The 13,151-nt window shown below is 32.4% G+C and overlaps 1 protein-coding gene across 4 annotated transcripts; it reads left to right on the top strand.

Annotated features, from left to right (window-relative positions):
- Nucleotides 1–1,927: 1,927 nt before the first annotated feature.
- LOC114178471 (non-lysosomal glucosylceramidase) lies at nucleotides 1,928–12,808 on the top strand. 4 transcript variants are annotated; one of them, XM_028064397.1, is made up of 19 exons: nucleotides 1,928–2,010; nucleotides 2,091–2,195; nucleotides 2,608–2,664; nucleotides 2,786–2,856; nucleotides 3,897–3,996; nucleotides 4,929–4,999; nucleotides 5,108–5,208; nucleotides 5,294–5,394; nucleotides 5,482–5,535; nucleotides 5,643–5,698; nucleotides 5,818–5,856; nucleotides 5,951–6,095; nucleotides 6,780–6,961; nucleotides 7,704–7,771; nucleotides 8,016–8,088; nucleotides 8,160–8,221; nucleotides 8,371–9,301; nucleotides 9,987–10,277; nucleotides 12,394–12,808. In XM_028064397.1, the coding sequence occupies exons 1-19, from the start codon at nucleotides 1,981–1,983 to the stop codon at nucleotides 12,671–12,673; spliced, it is 2,817 nt and encodes a 938-aa protein (XP_027920198.1). In that variant the 5' UTR covers nucleotides 1,928–1,980; the 3' UTR covers nucleotides 12,674–12,808. The 4 variants fall into 4 exon arrangements, with proteins under 4 accessions (XP_027920198.1, XP_027920199.1, XP_027920200.1 ...); XM_028064398.1 differs by lacking the exons at nucleotides 1,928–2,010; nucleotides 2,091–2,195; nucleotides 3,897–3,996 and having other exon boundaries at nucleotides 2,602–2,664; nucleotides 5,119–5,208; XM_028064399.1 differs by lacking the exons at nucleotides 1,928–2,010; nucleotides 2,091–2,195; nucleotides 3,897–3,996 and having other exon boundaries at nucleotides 2,602–2,664.
- The last annotated feature ends 343 nt before the right edge of the window (nucleotides 12,809–13,151 follow it).

Here is a 13,151-nt window from a genome sequence, read left to right as displayed (position 1 = left end):
TCACTATTCAATAATAATGGAAACTGAGTATCAGAGGGTGATTGACTATTTTTCTTAGAGTTATGAAAAGGGATAAGGAGGGAGGATGAGTATGATTTGTAATAAATGTCATTCCTCTGGTTTTTGTGAGATTGGAGGGTGACAGAGGCTAAATAATTAATTCATCCTCTTCCTATTTTTTTTTTCATGCTAGTGTCGTAATATTTACTTATTTTCTACCTTACATATTGAATTTATTTTCATACAAAATATATTGTATTATTTATTTTTTAAATAATCTTTTTATAATTTCAATCATTGAATAAAATTTATAAAAATAATTCTAAATCATTTATATATAGTTTTATATAACCTATAACAATAGGGACATTTTAGTAGTTTAATTTATTATCTATTAAAAGTTTGTTTAATATGTCACATTAATGAATTCAGTCATAAATTTCACTTCCTAATCTACTCTAAAACCACTTATGAATCTCTTAAAATAAACAACACCAACTTTATTCTATAATCCTTCTAATCTCTTACTCTCCTTCTTCTTCACATCATTCGTCTCAACAAAACACAACATTAAAGTATAATTAATGATCCTTAATTCAATGTATTTATGAATATGAAATAATTAATTTCACTAGTTAAAATAATATAAATTCATAGATGTTATTACATGGATTCTGATAAATGATTTTGACATCAATAATCATCGATGTAATTTTACTTTATTTAAAGATAAAAACTGTGTATAAATGTTGTATAACTATAATTGATAATTTATTTGAGTACACAAAAATAAAATTAAAAAATAATAAAATAATTTGAACCTTTAATACCTTATTAATTGATAGTTAATATACCTTCCTTTTTTTCGTTTGTTATTTTCTATATTAATTTAAGTTTTTTTTTTACATTTAATTATATTTGAATTTGTAATAATACTAAAACGAAAAAGAAATAGTATAATAATTTTAAAATTATTTTGATACTTTTTTATTTTTTATGTACATAAAATAAATTATTAATAATAATGATTATATGATAAATATTATGGACACTTTTTGTTCTCTAAATAAAACAAACTATTAGTCAAATTTTATTTAATATTAAATTTATATATAATTTTTTATAAGTTTTAATATTTATTAATTATTCTTGACAAATATATCATGACGTTGATTTTATCTGCGTGGTTGGTTGCAAGTGCTTCTCCAATGATCATATTATTTTTAATTTTTAGACCAGTTAGATGTTCAATGGCGAAGCTAGTGTGAATACATTTAAATACTTAGCACATTTTTCAAGGTAATTTAAATAAACTAATAACAAATTGAGAACGAGTCAAAGTTATGACTTTTCTAAAACATGGTAACTCAAGTCGTGGGAACCAAAATCACGTATTGAAAACATAAGAAGATACTTATAAGTATAATAATTATAATAAAAATATTAGTAATCAAATGTAACCTTTTTTTTATTTTCTGAAATTATTATTTTTTATTTCTAAATTTAATTTAATTAAATTATATTTTTTATTATATATATTTTTCACATAATATTAGTTATTGTAATTTATAATGTTATTTTTTTAAAATTTAAACTATATATAAAATTACAAAAACAATTCAAAAAATATTAAAAACAGTATAATAATTAAACATTTTTATAAAATTAAAACAAATAACAATAAATAAAAAGCAATCATAATAAGAAATTGCATTAAAATATTTAATAATGACTATTGAATGAAGATTGAAAATAAGCTCAGTTAAATTACTAAAAATTTAATCTAACCATTTAATATTTAAAATAATTTTAATGTAATTACATCTGATGTGATGGACAATTAAATATTTTAAAAAATAAGTCTAGTTAGGTGGGGCTTTATAAAAAAAGTATAAATAGAGAGGGAAGAGTCATATATCAGCAGATCCAATATCCAATTCAACGTACTGGTTAAGGAAAGAAAACGCAAGGCAAGGGAAAATGGGAGACAACAAGTCTTCTACCAGCAAGGTCCATTTCATACTACCCATCTCATCATCATGCCTCATTCATTCTACTAACATCTCTTTTATGTTTCATGTCCGCTAAAGGCTCACCCACCCAATCCTCCTTCACTTACATGGCACCGAAAATTGAACTCCCATGGAAATGCTTCATCCGAAATCTCCTTATGTTTCAAAGATATTGTTCATCTGGTAAGGTTATTCATGTAACAATCTTTAAAAAAGATCGCACCATAACCCTTCATTCTGCATACCATTAACTCCTCCTTACTGCTTATCTCACTCCCAACACTTTTTTTTTTCAACTTCAATTTACTGTTAATCATACTCAACTTCTCTCAAATATTTATGAAATGTTGATATCTCGTGCAATCATACCCTATAGGGTAATTTAAATCTCAAGGACTCTGTTCTTGATTTCTGTTTTAGGACAAGACAGTTCAATGTCAACTCCCCTTTCATATACTTTGATGCTCTGCAATATTATCCCTATTGGGTATATGATATATCAACTCTATCGTTTTTTTTTTCCCACCTATGCTTGCATAATATTTAAAAATTAGGAGCATCAGGAATTTGACGAGGCTATTCTTTGATTTGGTAGGCTCCAATTGGCTATCGCTTATGGCGTTATTGTCGGGAAGAAGCTGCCAAAGGAAGGGTAATCTTATTTTGTCTATAAATTTCTATCATATATCGATTAGAGCTATGAAGAATCCATCTGATTATTTTTCTCTGACTGTTTTCTGCGTTTCTTTGATGTTTCTATCTTTCTTGCACAGATTGGAATGATTGATCCTTTTGCCAAGCGTAGCGTGACATTTGGTCATGGTGTTCCTTTGGGAGGTATAGGGTAAGTCTTTTTTTTTTAATTTTTTTATGAAGCTAGTATGCAAAAACATTACTATACTGACAACAATCCCATGTAGCCTCCCATTTTAGCCAGTAACAATCATATGCAGTATCTCTACCTAAATGTTTTAAATAAATAACGAAACAATACAAACAAAAGTGGGGGGCCATGCCAAAACCCCTGGAAAAACCTAAAACTAGGAAGACCAAATCGGTCTCTGAAGAAATCACGAGAAACCATAGAAGGAATCCCAACCCACCAAAAACTACCCAAGTTTCTAATACCACGTGATGCAAGCAAATATTCACATTTATTTCCTTTTCTATGAATATGAGCTATTGGGTAAGTCTTCAATCTTGAATTAAGTAACATTTCTCCTCCATGTGCTCCAGCCAAAAGATATACACAAGATTAAATTAACCATCCTTCTGATATGATCCTTTTAATGTTGCCTTCAATTAATTAGGTTATGAATTTTGGTTTGAAATATTGCAGTTGTAGTGTAAAACATGTGCATATTGTGCGTGGAAAATGTGTTATCTTTTATTGGCTTGATATTACCACAGGTGCCAATTGGATTTATGTTTAAAATGTTAGGTATATTTTTATTTCTAATTATATCAATGATATAATAAGTTATAATCACATTACATTTGTCAAAACACACACACACTCACACACGAATCATCTTGATAATATCTAGAGTGTGCTTTTGGGAAAAAAACTATTCTCCCTATTTAGGCCTTGCTCATTAAATAGTAATTTAGTAACTGTACAAGGGAGAAATTGTAGGGCCACGTTACTGAAATGTACAGCATATTTATGGGGAAATAACTCAGGCTACTAAAATAATACAGTGATAAAATGGTAAAAATCATTTTGATATGTGACAACCTGAATATTATGATGTTAACAGCATCATTATTATCCAATTTATATTAGCTTGAGAACATTTTGGATAATTTATGTAAATAATATGCATATATATATATATATATATATATATATATATATATATATTTTGACAAACTGATGTCCAGAGCTGGAAGTATTGGAAGAAGTTTCAGAGGTGAATTTCAGCGTTGGCAACTATTCCCTGTAGTATGTGAAGAGACACCAGTTTTAGCAAATCAGTTTTCTGTAAGTTTTGCTCAGTCTCCTTGATCAGGAAGATACCTTTTTACTTTCTTTTAAACATTTCTAGAAATCCTAGCAGTCTGACACTGTCTGTATTCCCTTGAAATTTGAAATTTGATATTCAATATTCAGGACCTTAGATATAGTGATACCAGAATTTGCATGTCAATATAACAATGTGATGTTTATTCACACTGTGATGAGCAAACCAATGTCCAATCTTTTTTACTAGTTCAGTAAATTGAATTGTTTATCAACAATGCACATTATAGTTATAATGTAGGCTTTGATATCATAATGTTTTGTGAGTAACATCTATGTGTATCTCTCCCGTTTCTTATTTACCTTTCACACTACTTTTTTATTTTTTCCGTAAATCTTTTTAAGTAGATTTTTCTTCATAATGGAAGAAATAAGCATTAGTTTGTGTCTTGGGAGGTGGTTCTGTTCCCATTTGAGCATAATAATTACATAAATACCACGCCTTAAAGGATAAACTATAAAGGAAAAGTTTGATCAGTGTTTTTATATGATAGGTCTCCTCACATCAAAGGCCTTAATGCTTGAAATGTGGATAAAAAAGAACAGGTGCATAACTACCTGATGCCGACACTAAACAGTTGTCTCCAATCTGCACTGAACATAACGACAAAACTTGGGGTTGTAATTAAGGATTAGGTGTTATACCATTTTGGTTAACCTGGTTGCTTATATAGTGTCAATAAACTGGTTACCCTTAAATCCTAGAATTTCATCTGTATATTTACATTTCTAGCCTGGAATGTGGTTATGAACAAGTTAAACTCAAGTTTCTGGATCAGTATTTGTTGAAGTTCAAGTATCTCTTACAAATTATTTTATATCTTATATTTTCTTTACTTCATCCTGAAAATAATATTATCTTTTCCGACATAAGAAAAAGATTGTTGTCTCAGGTTTTTGTTTCACGTCCAAGTGGTGAAAAATATTCTAGTGTACTTTGCCCTGCGAAGCAAGAGATAAGAAAGTAAGTCTTTGTAGATGGCTTGTAACTTAACTGCCTCTGATTTATTATTTTGAATGGCAGATTTAAATTCTTTGAATATTTAAAAAATTATGCATGAACTTCATTCAGACAAAATCCAGTGTCAGGGATTGAATCATGGGATTGGAACATAAATGGAAACAGATCCACATATCATGCATTGTACCCAAGGGCTTGGACGATTTATGAGGGTAAACTGGGCTAGTTGGCATAGTTTCAATTCCATTATAGTACTCTGTATCTCTCTCGTCTATCAACTCTTCTGTTCAAATGCAGAACCTGACCCAGCTTTGAGGATAATTTGTCATCAGATTTCACCTGTTATACCTCATAATTACAAGGAGAGTAGCTTTCCTGTAACAGTTTTCACTTTCACGGTAGGCAAGGATGACTTCCATATAACTTTTGGTTGGACTTTTATGCTTCTAAAGTTAATAATAAGCAGACAATTTTATTTTATGCAGCTGAAAAATTTAGGGAATATGTCAGCAGATGTTACCTTGCTTTTCACATGGACAGTAAGTGATACTTTTATGTTGCCCATTACTGTTACCATCTGTTGGTTTTTAGTACTCTATTATTTTGTTGGGGGCACTGAGTGCAAACAAATTGCTGTGTGCTTCAGAATTCTGTTGGAGGAATTTCTGAATTTACTGGTGACCACTTTAATTCCAAGAAAATGTAAGAAAATAGTCAGTTGGTTTGCTTTCTTTACACAGATGATCCAATTTGTTTCAACCCCCCAAAGGTCATCAATAGTTTATTCTAATATTCACAATACATATTATCTTCTGATATAGGTTGAATGATGGGGTTCATGCCGTGCTTCTACATCATAAGTATAGCTTGCTATTCTCTTTTTCAGCAAAAGATGAAAAGGAAAACATTTAGTTTTGGTCAAATAAATGTTATTGTGGTATGTTTAACATACAGGACGGCAAATGATAGATCTCCAGTCACATTTGCAATTGCAGCAGAAGAGACTGAATATGTTCATATCTCAGAGTGTCCTGTCTTTGTTGTATCCGGCTCTTATAATGGTATCTCGGCTAAGGACATGTGGCATGAAGTTAAACAGGTCAGAGATCTACTTTCGAATGTATTTTTTTGAAATATTTTTGTTTTTTGATGTTTTATTTTCCTTCATGCTGTTCTGTAACAGATAAAGCTAATCATTGTGCTGTAAGAATTTCTTAAAGCAATTATTTGGAGTTTCCTTTGCTTTTGGACGTCTGAATTTATTGTTCTCTATTCTGACAATTATCAATACTGGAATCTCTTTGAACATAATTCTTAAAGGATATTTCAAGCTTAAATAATCACTTCTTGGGTCTTATTTGTTAATTTTCCTTGCCTCCTATTCATTCATAGGATTGGCTGTTGTAACTATGGATTTACAATTGAATTATGCATTTGATGCAAACCTGTATAAAGTTTAAAGACTGTTAAAGAAACTAAAATCATATTACTGCTTAGTCATGGTTGAACTGATTAAATTAAATGAATATAATACGATGCTGATAGTATCTCTCCTTTCTGCTTAGCTTGATCTTTTCCTGTATTCAGAGTGATAATGGAATTTATCTATGCTTTGTTCCCTCAAGAAACATTAATGATGAAATTTGAGAACTTCTTCTCTAGTTGTTGATTACCGATGCTCATTCAAAATGGTACAACTTATATGATATTAAACTTGCTCTCATCCGTATGCACGCTACATAACATTGCACTAAATTCCATTATGGTACCATTTTCTTTTCAGCATGGGTCGTTTGACCATCTGAATTTTGCTGAAACTGCTACGCCTTCAGAACCAGGATCATCTATTGGAGCAGCTATCGCAGCCACTGTGACTGTTCCATCTAATGCTCAGCGAATTGTGACATTTTCATTGGCATGGGACTGCCCAGAAGTCAAATTTCCCGAAGGAAGGACATATTACAGGTGGGTGGTACTAAGGTAGAAAACTTGTATGATGATATCTTTGTTCTAAGGAGTATGACAAATGAACTCATCACCATGGACATTTTCCAAACCCATTCCAATTTTGATGGGAAATCTCAATGTTGACGTGATACGGATATGTACATGGGTAATAACCAATTTTTAAAATTGGGTATGAGGAGGGGATGTGTATGTACATATCCATGTCCCTTACCCTATCTCATCCTCATAATTGTGTCCGTTTTAAATTTCTAAAACACCTTTAAGTTTTTAGGTAATCTAGAAAACTTGTATTAACTTTTCTTCGGTCATTAATTTCGTAACTTATTTCTAGAGCAAACATTTAATCATTTTTTATTTTTTTCTGACTATTTGACCTTTATCCAATTTTTCTATAACTATTTATACAATTATATTTTCTTTTTATATTTGACGTTGCAAAAAAAATATGTGTATCCTTTTAACATTGAATATTTGATAATATCACGTTTTCTTTGTTATATTTTTCATTTTTTGTAAAAAATATTTAATTAATCTTTGAAACGATAAAGAGGTGGGTATAGGCTACGGGTATATCCGTCTCCTGATGGAGATGAGGATGGAAGAAAATTTTCATATCAGATAATTATGAATTGTTACCTGGCAGATGGGGTGAGTGAGGTAGTCAAACCCGCACCTGACCTGCCATGTTGTCATCCTATTTCTAAAGATACACAACATAACTAAAAAACTTGGTTTGCAGGCGTTACACTAAATTCTATGGTACTCATGGAGACGCTGCTGCAGATATTGCACATGATGCTATTATTGGTAATATTCCTTGCCGAACTCCATTAAATATTATGGTTGGAAGGTGGGGATTGCATCTAAATTTGATGCCCTTAATGATTATATGTATAGTTAGATTTCTGGCAAGCTAGATTATGGATATGGTTTTTCTTAATTTAGATGTGGACATTACTTTTGTTGCAAAACCCCATGCATGAGTCATATCTCATCCGTGATTGTTAATACCATAAATTACTAATTGAAATTCTATAAATTTGTTCCATAGAACATTGCCAATGGGAGACCCAGATTGATGATTGGCAAAGACCAATACTGGAGGACAAGAGACTACCTGAATGGTAATATTCAATTCTTTATTCTCAAACCCGCTCCTATAATCAAAATCTGACGTTTTCAGAGTTCTGTGCAGGTACCCAACTACCCTTTTGAATGAACTTTACTATTTGAATTCTGGGGGGACAATTTGGACAGGTATGTTTGGCTTATAAACTTTTTTTTATTTTTTTATTTCAGCTAATAAGTCTGGTCTATTTTCCTTTGGAAGTCCTGCAATCCCTGCATGCATGATAGTGTGTTGCCACTGTCAATTTGTCATTGTTTTTTTCTTTTCTCTTTCGCAGATGGTTCACTTCCTATAAATAGCTTAGTTAACAACACAGGAGAAAGAAAATTCTCTTTGGATGGACACATATCTCGTTTAAAGAATACCAATAATTTATCACATCAAAATGATACTGCTATCAACATTCTTGAAATGTTTGGCTCAGTAGCTGAGCAAGTCCACTCTCCACCTGCATCAAAGTCTGCATACGGAGTACATCTGCTCCAAGAAGGGGAAGAAAACATTGGTCAGTTTCTTTATCTTGAAGGCATTGAGTATAAAATGTGGAATACCTACGATGTCCACTTTTACGCTTCTTTTTCACTAGTCATGCTATTCCCAAAACTTGAACTCAGCATCCAAAGAGACGTTGCTGCAGCAGTACTGATGCATGACCCTAGTAAGATGAAACTTCTAGTTGATGGCCAATGGGTACCTAGAAAAGTTCTTGGTGCTGTTCCTCATGATATTGGACTCAATAATCCATGGTTTGAAGTAAATGGCTATAATCTTTATAACACAGATAGGTGGAAAGACTTGAATCCAAAATTTGTTCTTCAGATTTATAGGGATGTAGTTGTCACTGGTGACAAGAAGTTTGCACAAGCTGTGTGGCCTGCTGTTTATATTGCAATTGCTTATATGGAACAATTTGACAAGGATGGTGATGGAATGATTGAGAATGAAGGCTTCCCTGACCAAACTTATGACACATGGTCTGTGTCTGGTGTGAGTGCGTATAGTGGTGGACTGTGGGTAGCAGCACTTCAGGCAGCATCGGCACTGGCACATGAAGTTGGTGACAAGGGTTCTGAAGATTACTTTTGGCTGAAGTTTCAGAAGGCAAAGGCTGTATATGAAAAGTTATGGAATGGTTCTTACTTCAATTATGATAGCAGTGGTGGGAGTACGAGTTCATCCATTCAAGCTGATCAATTAGCTGGTCAATGGTCAGTATTTTGTCTTTTGGAAACTATTTGGTAGCCTTAGTACTTCCTAGTGGCTCTATGGTGCAGTGATCCATTAAAACTTTAACTAGAAACCAAGTACCTTACTAATTTTTTGCATGGGTTTTCATTGTGACATTTAGCTTTGTGGTACCTATAATCACCATGTAAGTTTGTGTCATATAGAGTGGGTGTAAAACCAACTTATTTCTTTAAGAATTCATTGAGATTTTTTCATCTAATTTAAAATTTAAAGAGCTTTGCACCCACTTTATGTCACACAAGCTTACATATTAAGCCCATTATAAATCCTTGCGGTGTTGACTTAAATAAAGCCAACTAGCCTATTAGAAGAGTTGATTTAAAGGTAAAGGAAGAGCAAGAAAAATTTGGAGTGAAATCATTAAAAAGGATTCATGTCTAAATGGTCTCCCTAAAATTTTGAATTTTGATAGAGTACAATGGCATGATTTGGTCGGTGTTGCCAACCCCACTTAGGCTGTTGTCAGTTGTCACATACAAGCAAAGCATCTGAAACTAAACTTTATAAGAAAATGCAAGCATTTGAACTATGCCATAGTTCTCTAAACAGTTTAAATTTTGCAGTTTTCCTCAGTTATAACGGACATGCAGATTCACGCTGCTAATATTAAAATGCAATTCAAACTGTTTATTTCTTGCTTTGCAGGTATGCTAGAGCATGTGGTCTTTCGCCTATTGTTGATGAAAAGAGAAGCAGAAGCGCGCTTCAAATGGTCTACGATTACAATGTTATGAAAGTACAGGATGGGAGGCGCGGTGCTGTAAATGGGATGTTACCTGATGGAAAGATTGACATGTCTACCATGCAATCTCGGGAAATATGGTCAGGCGTCACATATGCCTTAGCTGCAACAATGATCCAACAAAATATGATTGACATGGCATTTCAAACTGCTGGTGGAGTATACGAAACTGCATGGTCTGACAATGGACTCGGGTAAAGATATTATATTCTGTTCTTTTAGTGGTACTTGTGAAAGTTACAGACTGAAGTTTATATGAAGTTGCATCTAGATAATTACCAGCAGAAATCAACAGAAAAATAAGGAGAAGTAATTGACTGTATTATAGAATAAGGCCTGATGAATGGGGTTCAGGACTAAGTATGACGGGTACACCCAACAGAATGTGGACAAGATAGAAAAGTACGACTCTAGTTATTCTAGAGCCTAGTATGTCACAAGGATCCAGATTCCAGTTCATACCTCTTATTCTTCCTCCTCGATCTTTATTTCCCCATTTTAGCACTTCCCTACCTAACTCACTTGCATGGGATGCATTCCCAACACTGCTATCAGAATAGTCTTCTTATTTCTTCCTTCAGTGTCTTGATTAGGTGTATTGCACATTTATCTCCTCCTTATGCACATGCTTTATTGTGGGCCTTTTTTTTCTGCCATACCATTTCCTTTCCCATCAAGAATTACCTTGTCACCAAGGTGGAACCCTGTGAACTGCCGTCGTTAGTCAGTCAAGGTTTCCACATTAACTTTCACACTTCTATTTTAATAAAAGTAGGTGTGCAATCCCAACCAGGTTGCACCTCAACCTGTATTTGCAACACACCAAAGTATCAGAGAAATAAAACAAACAAGGAGAGCGGGGGACCAAACCAAACAGGATACAACTTAAGAAAATCTAGTTTGATAGGCCAAAATGTTCTCTAAATTTGTCTTGCCTAACATAAGATGGAATATGATACCACCAAACTCAATCTTGAAGATAGATCTCTTATGCAACAAGTCAATAAGCACAACTATTTCCCTTTCTAAAAATTTGTGAAGCCCTAAAATACATATGCTTAATGGGCTCAAGAAAATTTCTCTCTAGACAATTATTCCCTTTGGTGATGGCCAAGACTGTATGATATGGGAAAACACCACGATCGTATGCTCTTATTGGGACACTCATACAAGCACATAAAAAAACAATTTATAGATCATGACTTGGACTAAAAACGTAAGCTGTCAATGTGACAACCATTCTCTGTATGGATGTTGGTTAGTAACAAACAACCAACTGAGGATCTTTTGCACGGTTTCCATGTTTTAGTCGGTATGAAGAAATTGTTGATCATATCTTTTTCACTTCCCTTTTTCTGCCATATTGTAGAATTGGCTTTGCCATATATTATCAAGATTCCTATTGATCACTCTTCTCTCTTGGATCTATTTGGTCTGTTATAAATAGAAAATGGATCAGATCAGGACCATTATCCGAGCTCCTAACGAAATATGATTTGGCAGAAATAAATTGACGCTAGACATTGGTAGGATAAGTTATCACTGAATGTAAGAATAGAATTTCTGTAAATGCTAATCTTGCAGCTGATGGCATGAATAACAATATTGAGGAATTTTGATAAAATGACATTTCACAATCTAACAGCAAAAGGGCAGTGAAAAAAAAAAATACACGATTAACAGTTTAATCGGGATGACTACATATGGAAACTAGTGTGAAACCTTTTTGCTAATGAAAGATCATCTTTCCCATCTCATACAGTCTGGCTTTGTCCAAAAGTTGATCTTCTAATTGCCATATAAATCTATAAGGAACTTCCTCAATGTTGATTTTATCTCCAAATAGAACAAATTCATGAAACCGAGGGTTATTTTAAGGGGAGACATGATCAAATTCATGCAAAAGATCAAGACACTGTTTCCAATTCAAAGCCTTGAGCCTTAAAATAACAAGTGTGTGGGTCTTTTTACAAATATCTTGCACAATTTTATCCAATGTGGAACTTCCAAATCACTTGAATCCTTAACAAAGACGTAGACCATTATGGATTATTTGTTACAGCGTAGTATAGTTTATGTGGATGTTTGCACTGTGGCTAACTATCACATGAATAAAAGTGGCCATGTTTTCATATTGAGGCACGATGGTATCCTTTGCGTTGCCGTTTTGAATTACTGACTAACTCATGCCAATATATAATATTCGCTAGCTTGTTCTTATGGATCTTTAAGACTTTATAGATATGCATATTTTTTCATGTATTTGTATTGTTAATAGTAGCTAATTAATGTCTTTTACTTGATCAACAGTTATTCATTCCAAACTCCTGAAGCGTGGACCAATAAAGATGAATATAGATCTTTATCTTACATGCGCCCTTTAGCCATATGGGCAATGCAATGGGAATTATCAAGAACAAAGCACGCTCAATATGAGAATATATCGGATATAAAAGAAGAAGATATTATGTCCAAATATCATGATGGTTACTCGAAAGTTGCTCGCCTTCTAAAGGTGAAGGAGGAGACAGATTCTAGAAGTCTATTTCAGCTTATATATGATTTTACTTGCAAGAGAATGTGGGCATAGACATTCAGTTTTTTGATATATATATATATATATATATATATATACCCACAATATCCACACTTTTATTATATGGAATGAAAAGTTAAAATGTATTTAATGTTTTGAAAATAACGAAAGCATTCAACGTGTTTTATATTTATGGTTAAATTAGTCTTATAATCCAACATGTCTAGTAATGATTTTTTTTTCTATTAAAATTTTTAATGGAATTTTTATTAAACTTTTGTGATCTCTCAAAATTTTAAAACTTTTCACAATTGAGTTATTGCAACTAGATGTGTTAACTATATAATGTGACAATTGATGTGTTAAGTATATGAAAATAACGAAAGCATTTAATGTGTTTTATATTTATGGTTAAATTAGTCTTATAGTCCCAAGTTTTGTTGAAATAGTTCAAGTAGAGGTTCCCTTTGGTTTTTTTTTCTCAATGATTTTTTAAAAAAAAAACATCAATACAATTAGGTTCTTTTTTATA

Source organism: Vigna unguiculata, chromosome 3 (assembly GCF_004118075.2).
Source record: "Vigna unguiculata cultivar IT97K-499-35 chromosome 3, ASM411807v1, whole genome shotgun sequence".
NCBI classification, from domain to species: Eukaryota; Viridiplantae; Streptophyta; class Magnoliopsida; order Fabales; family Fabaceae; genus Vigna; species Vigna unguiculata.
The sequence above is the reverse complement of the archived record's forward strand: the minus strand, read 5'-3'. Positions and strand labels throughout refer to the sequence as shown.

Excerpts from the sequence above, each read along its gene's own strand:
- LOC114178471 (XM_028064397.1), top strand. The coding sequence starts at position 1,981 with ATGGGAGACAACAAGTCTTCTACCAGCAAG. Across the intron at positions 5,857-5,950 it reads GCCGTGCTTCTACATCATAA|GACGGCAAATGATAGATCTC; the intron begins GTATAGCTTGCT and ends TTTAACATACAG. Across the intron at positions 6,096-6,779 it reads TGTGGCATGAAGTTAAACAG|CATGGGTCGTTTGACCATCT; the intron begins GTCAGAGATCTA and ends TTTTCTTTTCAG.